This window comes from Anolis carolinensis, unplaced genomic scaffold (assembly GCF_035594765.1).
Source record: "Anolis carolinensis isolate JA03-04 unplaced genomic scaffold, rAnoCar3.1.pri scaffold_10, whole genome shotgun sequence".
Taxonomy (NCBI): domain Eukaryota; kingdom Metazoa; phylum Chordata; class Lepidosauria; order Squamata; family Dactyloidae; genus Anolis; species Anolis carolinensis.
Genome location: NW_026943821.1, coordinates 15201999 through 15217710, shown reverse-complemented (window position 1 = coordinate 15217710; position 15712 = coordinate 15201999). Strand labels below are relative to the sequence as shown.

Sequence of the window (15712 nt, the reverse complement as noted above, 5' to 3'; positions counted from 1 at the left end):
TGCAATAATGTCACGTATATCATCCGTAGGCTAATTGTCAAAATCGCATACCCTCTGACCCAGCCCACCGGATTTCCCTTTTTGTACAGACCATAAAAGAATAAAGTCAGATCATGATCTCTTCAATTTTACTGCATTCTTATTAGGGATTGTACTGAGGGGTTTTCTTTGCAAGTATTAGTCTCAAGATAATCCCAAATATCATGATCAAGATGCCCACTCCAAGCGCTGTGTGGGCACAGGCAAGTGCTACCGTGGAGTATTGCCGAGCACTTCTGACATCTCCAGCATTATTGGCACTTCGAGTCTGGAAATAAAAGAAAGATAAAAGATGGATTATTTTACAAAAAGGCACTCAGAGAATACCTCCTATATATACAAGTGATTGGTCCTAAGCACTGTTACATGTTGACAAGGAAAGACATTTTCCATTTGTATATGTTTAGAAGACTGGTGCAAATCTGACCACTGACATATTTCAATATGCATACTACACTTGATCTTAGCCAACATATTTCAATATATAAGCAGATCAATTGTTGCTTATTGTGTGCTGCACCATGTTAACTCGAGTCTAATGTGTAGCTTTTTTGGCTAAATTACAGGTTTTTAATGTTATTGTATGAATTTTAATTTGTTAATATTTTAAACTTACTGTATATACTTGAGTATAAACCTAGTTTTTCAGCCCTTTTTTAGGACTGAAAAAAAACCCTCCTTGGCTTATACTCGGGTGAGGGTTCTGGTGGGCTTATATTCAGGTCGGCTTATACTCAAGTACAGGGGTCCCCAAACTTTTTAAACAGGGGGCCAGTTCACGGTCCCTCAGACTATTGGAGGGCCGGACTATAGTTTTTTTTTTTTTTTTTTTAAACTGTGAACAAATTCTTATGCACACTGCACATACCTTATTTTGAAGTAAAAAAAACAAAATGGGAACAAATACAGCCTCAATGTTAATAATAATTATCATCATCATCATCATCATGAAAATAATAAAGAGGGTTGGAAAAGACCCCTTGGGCCATGTAGTCCAACCCCCTTCTGCATTTGTCCCCTAAAAGCACAAGCAAAGCACCCCTGGCAGATGGCCACCCAGCCTCAATGTTAGGAATAATAACAATAAAAATAATATCAAGGGTTGGAAGAGACCTCTTGGGCCATTTTGTCCAGCCCTCTTCTGCCTTTGAGCACCACAAGCAAAGCACCCCTGGCAGATGGCCACCCAGCCTCAATGTTAGGAATAATAATAAAAATAATATCAAGGATTGGAAGAGACCTCTTGGGCCATTTTGTCCAGCCCTCTTCTGCCTTTGAGCATCACAAGCAAAGCACCCCTGGCAGATGGCCACCCAGCCTCAATGTTAGGAATAATAACAATAAAAATAATATCAAGGGTTGGAAGAGACCTCTTGGGCCATTTTGTCCAGCCCTCTTCTGCCTTTGAGCACCACAAGCAAAGCACCCCTGGCAGATGGCCACCCAGCCTCAATGTTAGGAATAATAACAATAAAAATAATATCAAGGATTGGAAGAGACCTCTTGGGCCATTTTGTCCAGCCCTCTTCTGCCTTTGAGCACCACAAGCAAAGCACCCCTGGCAGATGGCCACCCAGCCTCAATGTTAGGAATAATAACAATAAAAATAATATCAAGGATTGGAAGAGACCTCTTGGGCCATTTTGTCCAGCCCTCTTCTGCCTTTGAGCACCACAAGCAAAGCACCCCTGGCAGATGGCCACCCAGCCTCAATGTTAGGAATAATAACAATAAAAATAATATCAAGGATTGGAAGAGACCTCTTGGGCCATTTAATCCAGCCCTCTTCTGCCTTTGAGCATCACAAGCAAAGCATCCCTGGCAGACGGAACGGTGGTATGCACCTTTCTCGGGGGGGGGGGGGGGCACTGCCGTGGGGGCCAGATAGATGCCTTCAAGGGGCCGCATGTTGCCCGCGGGCTGTAGTTTGGAGACACCTGCTCAAGTATATATAGTATATTTATTATTTTTCTCTATTATTATTGGTATTGTTACATTTATTATTTTACTCTATTAATTATTATTATTACATTTATTATTTTGCTCTATTATTGTTGTTACTTTTACATTTATTTTATTCTATTTTTATTATTATTAATACATTTATTATTTTACTCTATTTATGATTACATTTATTATTTTACTGCATTTATTATTATTATTACATGTATTATTTCACTCTATTATTAGTAAAAGGATGCATTAGCACATTTACATTGAAGAAGATGAAAATAATGATTTAATCAGAGTTGAACAGTCATATCTTAAATTACAGTTTGATGTAAAGATTCAAAAACATTTAAACTACTGATGCCTCAATTACTGTACAGTAGTCTCGCTTATCCAAGCCTCTGGATAATCCAAGCCATTTTTATAGTCAATGTTTTCAATGTATTGTGATATTTTGGTGCTAAATTCGTAAATACAGTAATTACTACATAGCATTACTGCGTATTGAACTACTTTTTCTGTCAAATTTGTTGTAAAACATGATGTTTTGGTGCGTAATTTGTAAAATCATAACCTAATTTGATGTTTAATAGGCTTTTTCTTAATCCCTCCTTATTATCAAAGATATTCGCTTATCCAAGCTTCTGTCGGCCCGTTTAGCTTGGATAAGAGAGACTCTACTGTAATTTTATTGGTATCTCGGCTTATACTGGAGTCAATGTTTTCCCAGTTTTTTTGGTAAAATTAAGTGCCTCAGCTTATATTCGGGTCGGCTTATACTCGAGTATATACAGTATGTCTGATATGTGTTCTGAAGGCATCAAACAAGTGCCTGTGTAAGCTGCCTTGAGTCCCCTCTGGGGTGTGGAAAGGTGGGGGTACATTGGGGTAAATAAATAATAAATAAATAATAATAGCCATTGATTTGTGCATTGATTTGATAGACTCCGATCTGGGACCACGAGATGCAGAGCCAATCTTAGGGAATGGGGCTACAAAGTGGAGTCCACAACATGTGAGTGTGGAGAAGAGCAAACCATAGACCATTTACTACAATGCAGCCTGAGCCCTGCCACATGCACAATGCAGGACCTTCTCACAGAGACACTCCAAGTGGCCAGCTTCTGGTCAAAGGAAATCTAGTATCATGCCAAGTTTTTAACTTCGTGTTTTCAAATACATTATAACTGTATCCTCAATGTGCTTCTGACATGATAAATAGGCCAAAGCCATATCCCTCCATTAGGCCAAGGTTGACAAACTTACCAGTCTTGGGAGGTTCCCAACTGGTGTCATTCATGAAGTCTTCAAAACCAGGTGGGGAGGGGTTGAAGAGAGAGACTGAAGGGATTGGAGAAATATCTGGCTACCTTCCATCAAGATCCACTGGCGACCTCTAGAGGTCTCATGGCAGCGAATGGCTCTGAACAAAGGATGCCCCCAGGCAAGAAAGGCCAGGAGATGAAGCTATTCAATGCTAATTTAGGTGATTAACTGGCCTCCAACTGACAAAGAGTTCTTCTCTCACCCTGGACTTTCCACAGATATATACCATATATACTCAAGTATAAGCCGGCCGGGCTGTGGCGCAGGCTGGTTAGCAGCCTGCTGCAATAAATCACTCTGACCATGAGGTCATGAGTTCAAGGCTGTGGCGGGGTGAGCACCCGTCAATTAAAAAATAAAAAAAATAGCCCCTGCTCGTTGCTGACCTAGCAACCCGAAAGATAGTTGCATCTATCAAGTAGGAAATAAGGTACCACTTATAAAAAGTGGGGAGGCAAGTTTAACTCATTTATGACTTGGAATGAGGAAGTGCCGTCAGAGTGGATGATGAAGCAGCTGCTCCCCCCTGTGGCCAGAATTGAACATCCCTCAGGAGAAGGTTAAGTTGCCTCTGCATCTGTTTGTCTCTGTTTGATGTGTTTATGGGCATTGAATGTTTGCCCTATGTGTGTATAATGTGATCTGCCCTGAGTCCTCTTCGGGGTGAGAAGGGCGGAATATAAATACTGTAAATAAATAAAATAAATAAATACTCACATTTGCATGTTTTCGAACTTCTAAGTTAGCAGAAGCTGGGGCTAATAGTGGGAGCTCACCCAGCTCCCTGGATTCAAACCTACTACTAAAACTACTACTAAAACTATTGATGGTTGTTAGATGTTTGCTTTATACTGTATATTATATGTGGCTGTTTTAATACTGCTGAAAATTGTTTATATGAATTTTGTTGGGTTATATTTTAATTATGTTGAACTCGGACTTGTCCCCATGTAAGCCACCCCAAGTCCCTTCGGGGAGATGGAGGCGGGGTACAAAAAAAAGTTGTTATTTTATTGTATGACACAGCAAACAAGATAGACATTCTGGATTTCGTATCACAAAACCACAAGTCGAACACTTCCCAACACTTGGCAGATCGTGATTTTGTCAATGTCTATTGTTTCCAAATGCCGGTTGAGATCTTTTGGCACGGCACCCAGTGTGCCCATCACCACCGGGACCACCTGCACTTTTGCCAACTGCAAAAGGCCACCCTACTGGGATCTGCACACATCATCCAAAAATATATCACACAGTCCTAGACACTTGGGAAGTGTTCGACTTGTGGTTTTGTGATACGAAATCCAGCATATCTATCTTGTTTGCTGTGTCATAATAAAATAATAATAATAATAATAATAATAATAATAATAATAATAATAATAATAATTATTATTATTATTATTACTGTGCATGCACCAATGGAATTTGCTCTCCTCCTTCTCTCTCTTCTACACACACTCACCTTGCAGGAGAAAATCATGGCAACAATGCCAATAGGTAGGCAACAGCAAAGCATAGTAAAGAGGGAGTACATCATGTAATCAGGTTCATCTACACGATGGATTGCGGCAATAAAGATGGGCTGTGGTTGATGAAGGATTGGTCCTTGGTTGTATACTACGCCATGTGGGCCATAATAAGGTGGGTACGGTGGTGGAGCAGGGCCAGGTCTGACAGGGCCCATGGGAGGTGCTGACGGAGGAGGAGGGGTCCATGCTTTAGGCTTTTCAGAATACGGGGGAGGACTCGCCATGGTGGGATCCTTGACTTCAAGTTGGATTCATACCCAGGCCCACTTCTCTTCTTGTTTCCTTCTTCACTCTCGAATCTCTGTAGGTTTCTTTCCTGTGCTCGCTCAGATTATTAGCTCTGTATTTTGAAGGTTTTCTCTCTCCCAAACGACTCCTTTTCACCTTCAGTCTTTTCTTTACCTTTTATCTTTGCCCTCCTTTGCACAAAACCGTGGTTTTGAGGACTGGAATCTTCTTGTAGGGAGAGGGGACTCTGTTCTACCTTCCTTGTCTTCTTAAGGGCATTTGAACAGAAAAAAGTTCACAGAGAGTAGAGGAAACGAGAGAGAAGAAGTGGAAATGAGGTAAGGTACAACTCAATGCACAAATGTGAGGCATGAGACAAATCATTTCCTAGCAGTAAAGGTAAAGGTTTCCCCTGACGTTAAGTCCAGTCATGTCTAACTCTGGGGGTTGGTACTCATATCCATTTCTAAGCCGAAGAGCCGGCCTTGTCCATAGACACCTCCAAGGTCATGTGGCCGGCATGACTGCATGGAGCGCCGTTACCTTCCCGCCGGAGCGGTACCTATTGATCTACTCACATTGGCATGTTTTCAAACTGCTAGGTTGGCAGGAGCTGGGGCTAACAGCAGGTGCTCATTCCGCTCCCGGGATTTGAACCTGGGACCTCTTGGTCCGCAAGCTCAGCAGCTCAGCGCTTTAACACACTTCACCACCAGAGGTCCCAGTAGCAGTAGTAAAGTAAAGGTTTCCCCTGACGTTAAGTCCAGTCATGTCTGACTTTGGGGGTTGGTGCTCATCTCCATTTCTAAGCCGAAGAGCCAGCGTTGTCCGTAGACACCTCCAAAGTCATGTGGCCGGCATGACTGCATGGAGCACCGTTACCTTCCCGCCGGAGCAGTACCTATTGATCTACTGACATTGGTATGTTTTCAAACTGCTTGGTTGGCAGGAGCTGGGGCTAACAGCGGGTGCTCATTCCGCTCCCAGAATTTGAACCTGGGACCTTTTGGTCCGCAAGCTCAGCAGCTCAGTGCTTTAACACACTTCGCCACTGGAGGCTCCAGTAGCAGTAGAATGCTGCAATTTCACTTTCTCCGCTTTGGTTGTGGTTTTGTGCAACATTTGCACAAAACGCAATCCCATACTTTCTACACTTTCTGCAACTTCAGAAACAAACGGCCAGTCCCTGCATTGCCCACTGTTTAAAATGTTTCATTGCTATGGTCACTAATTCAAGGGTTCCTTTCACACTACCCAGTTTTTTTCGTGACAGGAGCGACTTGAGAAAAGGCAAGTCGCTTCTGGTGTGAGAGAATTGGCAGTCTGCAAGGATGTTGCCCAGGGGATGCCTGGATGTTTTTATCATCCTTGTGGGAGGCTTGTCTCATGTCCCCGCATGGAGCTGGAGCTGATAGAGGGAGCTCATCCATGCTCTCCCCGGGTGGGATTCGAACCTGGCAGCTTGCAGATCAGCAACCCAACCTTCAAGTCTACACTACCCAGTAAGAGCACTATAATTCCCCTTGAAACGCAATGGAAACATCCAATAGAATAGTGGAATCTTCTGCTCAAAGAGAGGCATTTAGAATCTGGAGTCAGTGAATTCACTTTTACCTAAGGCATCATTTGGACACGTCAGGTAAAAATGCGGGATCTCATGCATTTTGCAAGCTATCTGGATGCACCCTTAGATCCTGGATCCTTCTCCATACAACTGCTCTGCAGAGAAAGTCAGAGGGTAGCAATTTGTCACCTCCAACTTGCTACCATCACCTCATTTTGCTCTAGACCAGGGGTCCCCAAACTAAGGCCTGTGGGCCGGATGCGGCCCTCCAAGGTCATTGACCTGGCCCCTGTCCTAAACATTAGACTTAGGGTTGATGTAAGTCTACCTGGTCTTTGGAGGTCTCTTTGCTTACCTATGATCTTATGAGATCATCTAGATGGTCTTTGAAGGTATCTTTGCTTAGCTACGGCCTTATGAGACCATCTAGATGGCTTTTGGAGGTCACTTTCCATACCTATGGTCCTATGAGACTGTCTAGATGGTCTTTGAGGGTCCCTTTCCTTATATATGGTCTTCTGATGGCCTGATGAGGTCATCTAGATGGTCTTTGAGGTCCCTTTTCTTATCTATGGTCTTCTGATGGCCTGATGAGATCATCTAGATGGCCTTTGAGGGTCCCTTTCCTTACCTATGGTCTTATGAGACCATCTAGATGGTCTTTGGAGATCTCTTTGCTTACCTATGGTCTTATGAGATTGTCTAGATTAGGCGTCACCAAACTAAGGCCCATGGGTCATTGACCTGGCCTCTGTCCTATACTTTAGACGTAGGGTTAACCTAAGTCTGAAATGACGTGAAGGCAAACATCAACAACAATCCTAATTTTGGACTATTTCATCACAATCCGGCCCCCCAACAGTCTGAGGGACTGTGAACTGGCCCTCCACTTAAAAAATTTGAGGACCCCTGCTCTAGACTTTGAGACAGGACAACTCTACTGTCAACATATGCACCTTCTACACAGCTGTATAAAATCCAGATTATCTGCTTTGAACTGGATTATATGACAGTGTGGGAGGCCCCTGTGGCGCAGCAAGTTAAACCGCTGAGCTGTTGAACTTACTGACTGAAAGATTGGCAGTTTGAATCTGAGGAGTAGGGTGAGTGCCCGCTGTTAGTCCCAGCTTCTGCCAATCTAGCAGTTTGAAAACATGCAAATGTGAGTAGATCAATAGGTATCGCTCCGGCGGGAAGGTAATGACACTCCATGCAGTCATGCCAGCCACATGACCTAGGAGGTGACTACGGACAACGCCAGCTCTTCAGCTTAGAAATGGAGATGAGCACCAACCCCCAAAGTCAGACATGACTAGACTTAACATCAGGAGAAACCTTTACCTTTTTAATATGGCAATGTAGACTAAAGGCCCTTTCACACAGCCATATAACCCAGAATATCAAGGCAGATAACCTACAATATCTGCTTTGACAGAGTATTCCAAATCATACCTCCTCTTCACATGCTCTTCAGTTACTCCTCATCCACATACAAATGCAAAGGCTCTTTCAGTCATTTCAGATACAGCTCTGTGCCTGTTTTGCCATATACTGTAAATCTACTTTGCAGTGACACAGACCCATGTAGAGTTACATCACATCGTATGTTACATCACAAAAAGCACAGTTGTCTGCGGTGATATCACGTGAAGTGTGTATGCATTTGAGCTAAGTCAGAAGAGGGAGTTGAGAAAAAGGGGGAGATAATGCTTGAGAGCATGGACTGGAAAGAGGGAAGGACAGAAAGTTGGAACAGAAGTTAATGTTTTCTTTTGTAACTGGGGTTCCTCTATGGACACACTTGCAAACGAAGCCAATGTTTGAATAACCAACTGCATAACAAAGTTCTTAAAATAAAAGACACAGTGGAAGACAAACATGCGATGAAATGGAGACGCCCTTCACCATAATAGGGAACACCTTTCCCAAACATATTGTCACGCCCAAGGCTACGGAGCACCAAGAAGCAAACACGGATGCCAATAACTATCTAATATCTTTATTAAGGAAATATATAAGAATAATAAAAACAGGTAGAAAATGTAGTCCAGAAGCAGACCTATCAAATGAGGTAAAATATAGTCCAGAAATGTTTTGTCCAATAAATGATATTAGAGTTCAAAGTTAAATCCCAATCCGAAACACACACTATTGCCAAGCAATAGTGTGGGGAAACGTCCAGAGTCTTTCAGGGTCCAAGGTAAAAAACCACAACAAAGTACGAGGCAAAACTTGATTCTTGGAACAAGGTCCGTGGCTGGAGCAAAGCGAGGCAATTCTTGAATACTTGGAAAGGCAAGGCAGTTCTTAAATACTTGAATTGGCAAGGCAAGGAAGCTGGGGTTGCGGACTTGCGAAGTCCACACGAGGCTAGGACACCAAATCACTCCTGAAGCTGGTCTGTTGACTCCGCACGGGACCAACCGTGCCAGGCACCTATATCTCGGTCTCGTCTTCCCGCCAAACAGGTGTCCAGCCTTCTCTTTCCCTAGAGAACGAAAAACGAAACCCAGTTTTCTCCAGATGTGAGACTCCCTAGATTTTCCCAAGGGAAGCATGGCTAATCAGTGTCTTGTTTAGCTGCGATTCTCAGACTCCTGCGAATCTACTCCCTTTCTCTCCTTTCCGCAGTATAGGACTGTCTCCTGGCAAAAGGAGGCGAGGATTGCTCAAGGTCTTTTTTAATTGCTTCTTGGGCAAAAACATCAACATCAGGCATCTGAAAGGATTCCGGCTGTTGTTGATCCGGAGAAAACCCCATGTTTTCATCCTCATCTGCCACAGGGACACTAGGAGCGGGACTACAAGGCCCATGAGTCATCACACATATGCTAAGCATGTCAATTTACAGACTAGGACCATTTTTGAGGTTATTAATTGTGTTCGTTATTTTTTTTTGGAAATACTTAGTCCAAACATTTTCTGAATTGCATATAATAATATATGCTCCGTCTTCAACCATAGAATGGTGAAGGCAGAGTTTATTATTGTGTACATAATAAGGGCCGGGCTGTGGCGCAGCTGGCTAGTAACCAGCTGCTATAAATCACTACTGACCGAGAGGTCATGAGTTCGAAGCCCGGGTCGGGTTAAGCCCCCGACCATTAAATAGCCCGGCTTGCTGTTGACCTATGCAGCCCCGAAATACAGTTGCATCTGTCAATTAGGGAAATTTAGGTACTCTTTATGTGGGAGCTAATTTAACTAATTTACAACATCGTAAAACTGCCAGCAAAACACGAGGAAAGGAATGAGGAAGTACAGCCACTAGTGGACAGTGAAGCAACAGCTCCCCCTGTGGTCGGAATCATGAAGCTGGAAAAAAATGTTAAATGCTTCTGTGTCTGTCTATATATGTTGTTTGTCTGTTGGCATTGAATGTTTGCCATATATGTGTTCATTGTAATCCGCCCTGAGTCCCCCTCGGGGTGAGAAGGGCGGAATATAAATACTGTAAATAAATAAATATATATCAGTATCCATTGTGTTTCGTATTATGGTGAGAATGGGAGCAAAGAAAGATGTAAAGCAGTGATTCCCAAAGTGGGTGCTACCGCCCCCTGGTGGGCGCTGCTGCAATGTGGGCGCTGCTGATGTCCTGATAGCACCTATCAGGACATAGGGGCGGAGCTAGAGGAGTGGGCGTGGCTTCTTCCCAAGAGCCCGAGACAGGGCTGAGAATCTATACCTCTCCTTATGCGCTTGTTGGGACACAGAGGGCAGAGCTAGGGAAGGGGGCGGGGCCTCCTTCCAGGAGCCCGAGACAGGGTTGAGCCTCTATACCTCTCCTGAGAGGCCTTTTAGGACTAAAGGGCGGGGCTAGGGGCAGGGGCGGGGCCTCTTCCCAAGAGCGTGAGACAGGGCTGAGCCTCTATACCTCTCCTGAAAGGCCTTTTAGGACTAAAGGGCGGGGCTAGGGGCAGGTGCGGGTTCTCTTCCCAAGTGCATGAGACAGGGCTGAGCCTCTATACCTCTCCTGAAAGGCCTTTTAGGACTAAAGGGCGGGGCTAGGGGCAGGTGCGGGGTCTCTTCCCAAGAGCATGAGACAGGGCTGAGCCTCTGTATACCTCCCCTGAGGCGCTTGTTAGAACACGGGGGCGGGGTATAGAGGTTCAGCCCCACCAGGCACTTGGGAAGAGGCCCCACCCCTTCCTGTAGACCCACCCCCTGTGTCCTGGCAGGCATCGCAGGACAGGGATAGAAGCTCAGCCCTGCCTCAGAGCTCGTAATTCCACCCATCCCAGTTCTGGCTGCCCATTTGTGGCCCTGCCGACCTCCCCCTCCCAGCCTGCATCTTGGACTTGGGGAGAGGCTCAGCCCCGCCCTCTTGAGCAGGAGCCACACCCACCCCTCTAAGCCACACCCCCTTTCTGGGGGGCGCTGAGTCATATTTTTTCTGGAAAGGGGGTGGTAGGCCAAATAAGTTTGGGAACCAGTGATGTAAAGGAAGGGAGGAAGGAAAGAAGCAAGGGAGGGAGTGGGGCTGGTGAAAATTTGATTAGGGGCCACAATTGGCCTGCAGGTTGCACTTTTGTCACGACCCAGGCTGCAGAGCACCAATAACCATACACAGAGGCCAGAATCTAACTAATATCTTTATTGAAGGAATATATAAAGTTAATAAAAGCAAGTGTATGAAATAGTCCAGAAATAGACCTTTCAGGAAAGGTCAAAATTAGTCCAAAGAAACAATGTCCAATATGAAATATTAAGGTCCAAAGTTGTAATCCAATAACCGAAACACTCACTTTGCCAGGCAAAGTGAGGGGAGATGACAAGGTCTTTTAGTCCGTGAAACTTGAGCGAGGCTAGGAAGTAACTTGATTCTTGGGAAAACGAGGCTTGATTCAAGGCAACAAGGAAACAAGGAACAAGAACAAGATCCGTGGTAATTTCTTGGCAAAATCCGGGAAACAAGACGAGGCTGAGTCTTAGAAAGCAAGGTAGGATTCGTGGAGTAAACAAAGCTGGGAACGAAGGCTTGGCGACAGGAACGGAGGCTTGGAAGCGGAGTAGCTGTCCACACACGCTACTCCGGTTGCTGACGAATTGACTCCGCAAGATCCCTTTGTGGGTAAAACACCTAAATAGGGTCCCGTTTTCCCGCCCAAGAGCAGTTCTCTGGAGAACCAGAAACGAAAGCTATTTTCTGAGTCCAGATGCATGACTCCCTAAAGTTTCCCATGGGAAGCAGGCTTAATCAGCTGAATGCTTAGCAGCTATCCTAGCACTCCTGCGAGACGCCTGATCGACTCCTCTCTGTTGTTTACAAAAATCATGGCGAGAAAACGTAGGAGATTTAGGCTCAGGGCTTGTTTGACAGACTTCTGGAAGACAAATCTCTTGCAGGTGCAAGGTTTCCAAATCTGGCTGGGAAAGTTCCAATTCTGACTGAAACGGCGAAAACCCAAGTTCTCCTCCTCATCTGGCACAACAGTGCCAGAAACGGGACTACATGGCCCATGACTCATCACACTATCCCCCTCCTCAAGCCCCCTCTCAAACTGGGGCTCTCTCTCCGAGGCGCGAGGCCGCGGCTTGGCGGGATAGGTCTGATGGAAGCGGCAGGTTAAATCGGGGGCATGGACTGTGGAAGCGTCTTCCCAAGAGCGTTCCTCGGGGCCAAAACCCACCCAGTCAATGAGATATTGTAGGCGGCGGCGGTGAAAGCGAGAATCCAAAATGTCCTGAACCTCGAACTCCTCCTCCCCATCCACCAAAACAGGAGGGGGGGCCGGCCGGTCTGTATCAGGGCGCACACCATCCGCCGGAAGGAGCAGGGAGCGATGGAACACTGGATGAATGCGCATAGAGCGTGGAAGTTGGAGTTTGAAAGTCACAGGGTTAAGTTGCGCCACCACTGGATAGGGACCAATGAAACGGGCATCTAACTTCCGGCAAGGGCGATGGGAGGGCAAAAAGCGAGTGGACAGAAGAACCCGGTCTCCTACCTTGATTTCGGGGCCCGGCTGGCGATGTTTGTCCGCGTGGCGTTTATAGTCCTCCTTGGCTTGGTCTAGTTGCTGGAGCAAGAGTTGTTGCACCGCTGTGAGTTCCTGCAGCCAGTCCTCTTGTGATGACCCATGGGCCTTGTAGTCCTGCTCAGGACATTGTAATTCCTGATGAAGATGAAAACTTGGGTTTTTTGCCTTCCCAGTCTGAACTGGATTCCTCTCAGCCAGATCTTTCCCAGGCAGATCTGGGAACCTTGCACCTGCAAGAAAGTTGTCTCCCAGAAGTATGTCAAACAAGCCCAGAACCTACTTCTCCCGTGTTCTTGCGCCGGGAGTTTTGTAAACAACAGAGAAGTTTGGAATCAGCTTCGCGCAGGAGTGCAAGAATTGCAGCTAAGAATGTAGCCAATTAAGACTGCTTCTCGTGAGAATCTTTAAGGAGTTTAACATCTGGTCTCAGAGTTTAGCTTTCGTTTCTGATTCCCAGAGTACTGCTTCGGTGGGAAAGTTAGACTCTATATAGGTGTTTTGCCCGCGTAGTAACTTCGCGGAGTCAATTCGTCAGCCTACGGAGCGAGTTGTGTCTGGACAGCGCGCTCCGATTCAAGCCTCGCTCCTGCTCAAGCCTTGCCTTGCTATCCAGCCTTCGCCTTGCTTCCCAGCCTTTGTTTATCTACGGACTTTGCCTTGTTTCCCAGGACCAATCCTTGCCTTGTTCCACGGATTTTACCAAGTTATTCCACGGACCTTGTTCTTGTTCCTAGTTACCTTGTTCCACGTTTTAAGCCTTGTTTCAAGTATCAAGTTATTTCCTAGCCTTGCTCAAGTTTATGGACTAAAGGACCTTGTCATCTCCCCTCACTTTGCCTGGCAAAGTGAGTGTTTCGGTTATTGGATTACAACTTTGGACCATAATATTACTTATTGGACATTGCTTTTTTGGACTAATTTTGACCTTTCCTGAAAGGTCCGCTTCTGAACTAACTTTTACATTTGTTTTTATTAACCTTATATATTTCCTTAATAAAGATATTAGTTAGAATCTGGCCTCTGCGTATGGTTATTGGTGCTCTGTAGCCTGGGTCGTGACAGTTTGACTCCGCCACCCTAAGCACCAATTAACCTCGGCCAGAATGTCTACCGGAACCGTGCCCGGTGGGCAGCCACTGAGCTACACCATCAGCAAGGACGAAGTGGATCGCATCCGCGACAGACTCAACGCCCAGGATGGAGAAATAAAGGGCTTGCGGGAGCGCGGAATCCGCCTCCCGGCCATGGCGTTGCCTACCAAGTTTACTGGAGAAGCTTCTAAGGTTCATGTTTTCCGTCGCCAATGTCAAGCTTATCTAGAGGCCCGTGATGCCGAGTTTCCCCAAGAAGACATCAAAGTGGCGTGGGTTTACAGTCTTCTAGACGGGCCAGCGGCCAATTGGGCGACGGCACTGTTCGACCAAGCCTCTCCACACCTAAGATCAGCGCAACACTTCTTGGACCACCTCAAGGAGACTTGGGGAATCGAGGACAATTTGGAGGCAGCCGGTCACAAACTCCGTCGCCTTTTCCAAGGAGACAGACCTATGTCTCAGTATATAGCCGAGTTCCGAGTGCTGGCCCACAACACCGGCTGGAACGATGTAGCCCTCAGAGGACAATTCCGGGAGGGTCTCAACATTGAAATGCTGGAAGAAATCTCCAAGGTGGATCCTCCCCAGACCCTCGAGGCACTCATTGATCAATGTTTACGGGCTGAAGTCATGATTGCCAACAGGAAACAGTGGGTTCGAGGCCAGGGCAGTAGAGCCGGGGCAAAACCCCCCGCTCCCGCCAGCGTTCAGCCACGTCCAGTGTGGAGACCCCCACCGCCAACCCCATACCCCAGAGGAGGCGAGGAGGTGCCGATGCAGCTGGGCAATGTGCGTCCCAGACTAGATGCCGCCGAGAAGGCCCGTCGTCAACGCTTAAACCTCTGCTGGTATTGCGGGAACGGGGGCCACTTCGCCAGAGAGTGCCCAGCCAAAGGGAAGCCTGCCGCCCGTCTTGCGGCGGCGTCCTCCACGGAGACGAAGGCGTCTGAGCCGACTGGCACACAACCGGCGGGGGAAGCCAACGACCGGGTGTAGAGAGGCTCGCCAACCCGGTCAAAAAATCCATTCAAGAGCCGCCAACCGGGGTCCTGTTCCTTCTCGTGGTCACATTATGGTCAGCAAAAAGGGGACCCGTCATGATCCACGCCATGATAGACTCTGGAGCTACCAACAATTTCATTGATAGAGAGTATGCCGACTCTCTGGGATTACAATATCATGATTTCAAGAATGCCCGTGTGGTGCAAGCCATAGACGGCCGCCCCCTCAAGACGGGCCCCGTAAGTCAGTGGTCGGAACCCACCAGGATGTGGATAAGGGAACATATGGAAGAGATTTCCTTCTTTGTTACCGAGGTTCCCCATTTCCCTGTGATTTTGGGAATTCCATGGCTGACTCTCCACGACCCTAACATCTCCTGGTCCAACAGAGAACTGCAGTTTGCTTCACAGTACTGCCAAAACCATTGCCTCGTAGCCAAGGTCTGCCATGCCACAGACACCGAGCCCATTATCACCTTGCCAAAGAAGTACTCCGAGTATTGGGATGTATTCAATGAGAAAGAAGCCGAAAAATTACCCCCACATAGACCTTATGACTGTGCCATTGACTTGGTGGAGGGGGCCCCGATCCCGCGAGGGCATCTCTACTCCCTGACTGAACCAGAGCAAGAAGCTCTCAGGGAATTCATAGAGACAAACCTTCGCAAGGGATTCATCAGACCCTCTCAATCCCCAGCCGCCTCCCCAGTGATGTTTGTGAAGAAGAAGTCAGGGGAACTACGCTTGGTGGTGGACTACAGAGCATTGAATAATATCACCAAGCGGAACAGCTATCCCCTGCCCTTAATCTCGGATCTACTGGATCGGCTTCGAGGAGCCAAGGTTTACACCAAGCTGGATCTTCGGGGGGCTTACAACTTAGTTCGCATCAGGGAAGGGGACGAGTGGAAGACCGCCTTCCAGACCAAATTCGGATTATTCGAGTCCCGAGTTATGAATTTCGGTTTATGCGGAGCTCCCGCAACGTTCCAGC

At 46.4% G+C, this 15712-nt stretch overlaps 1 protein-coding gene across 1 annotated transcript; it reads right to left on the bottom strand.

The window, feature by feature from the left end:
* Positions 1-111: 111 nt before the first annotated feature.
* Positions 112-8226, bottom strand: LOC134293777 (proline rich transmembrane protein 1B-like). The gene is made up of 3 exons (XM_062962408.1): positions 8092-8226; positions 4781-5340; positions 112-307 (listed from the first exon to the last, which is right to left on the bottom strand). Exons 2-3 carry the CDS (start codon positions 5069-5071, stop codon positions 143-145), a joined length of 456 nt encoding a protein of 151 aa, XP_062818478.1. The 5' UTR covers positions 5072-5340; positions 8092-8226; the 3' UTR covers positions 112-142.
* Between the last annotated feature and the right edge of the window lie 7486 nt (positions 8227-15712).

Coding starts and splice junctions, on each gene's coding strand:
- LOC134293777 (XM_062962408.1), bottom strand. CDS start 5,071: ATGGCGAGTCCTCCCCCGTATTCTGAAAAGCCTAAAGCATGGACCCCT. Junction 308..4,780: donor CCATGATTTTCTCCTGCAAG/GTGAGTGTGTGT, acceptor TTTTATTTCCAG/ACTCGAAGTGCCAATAATGC.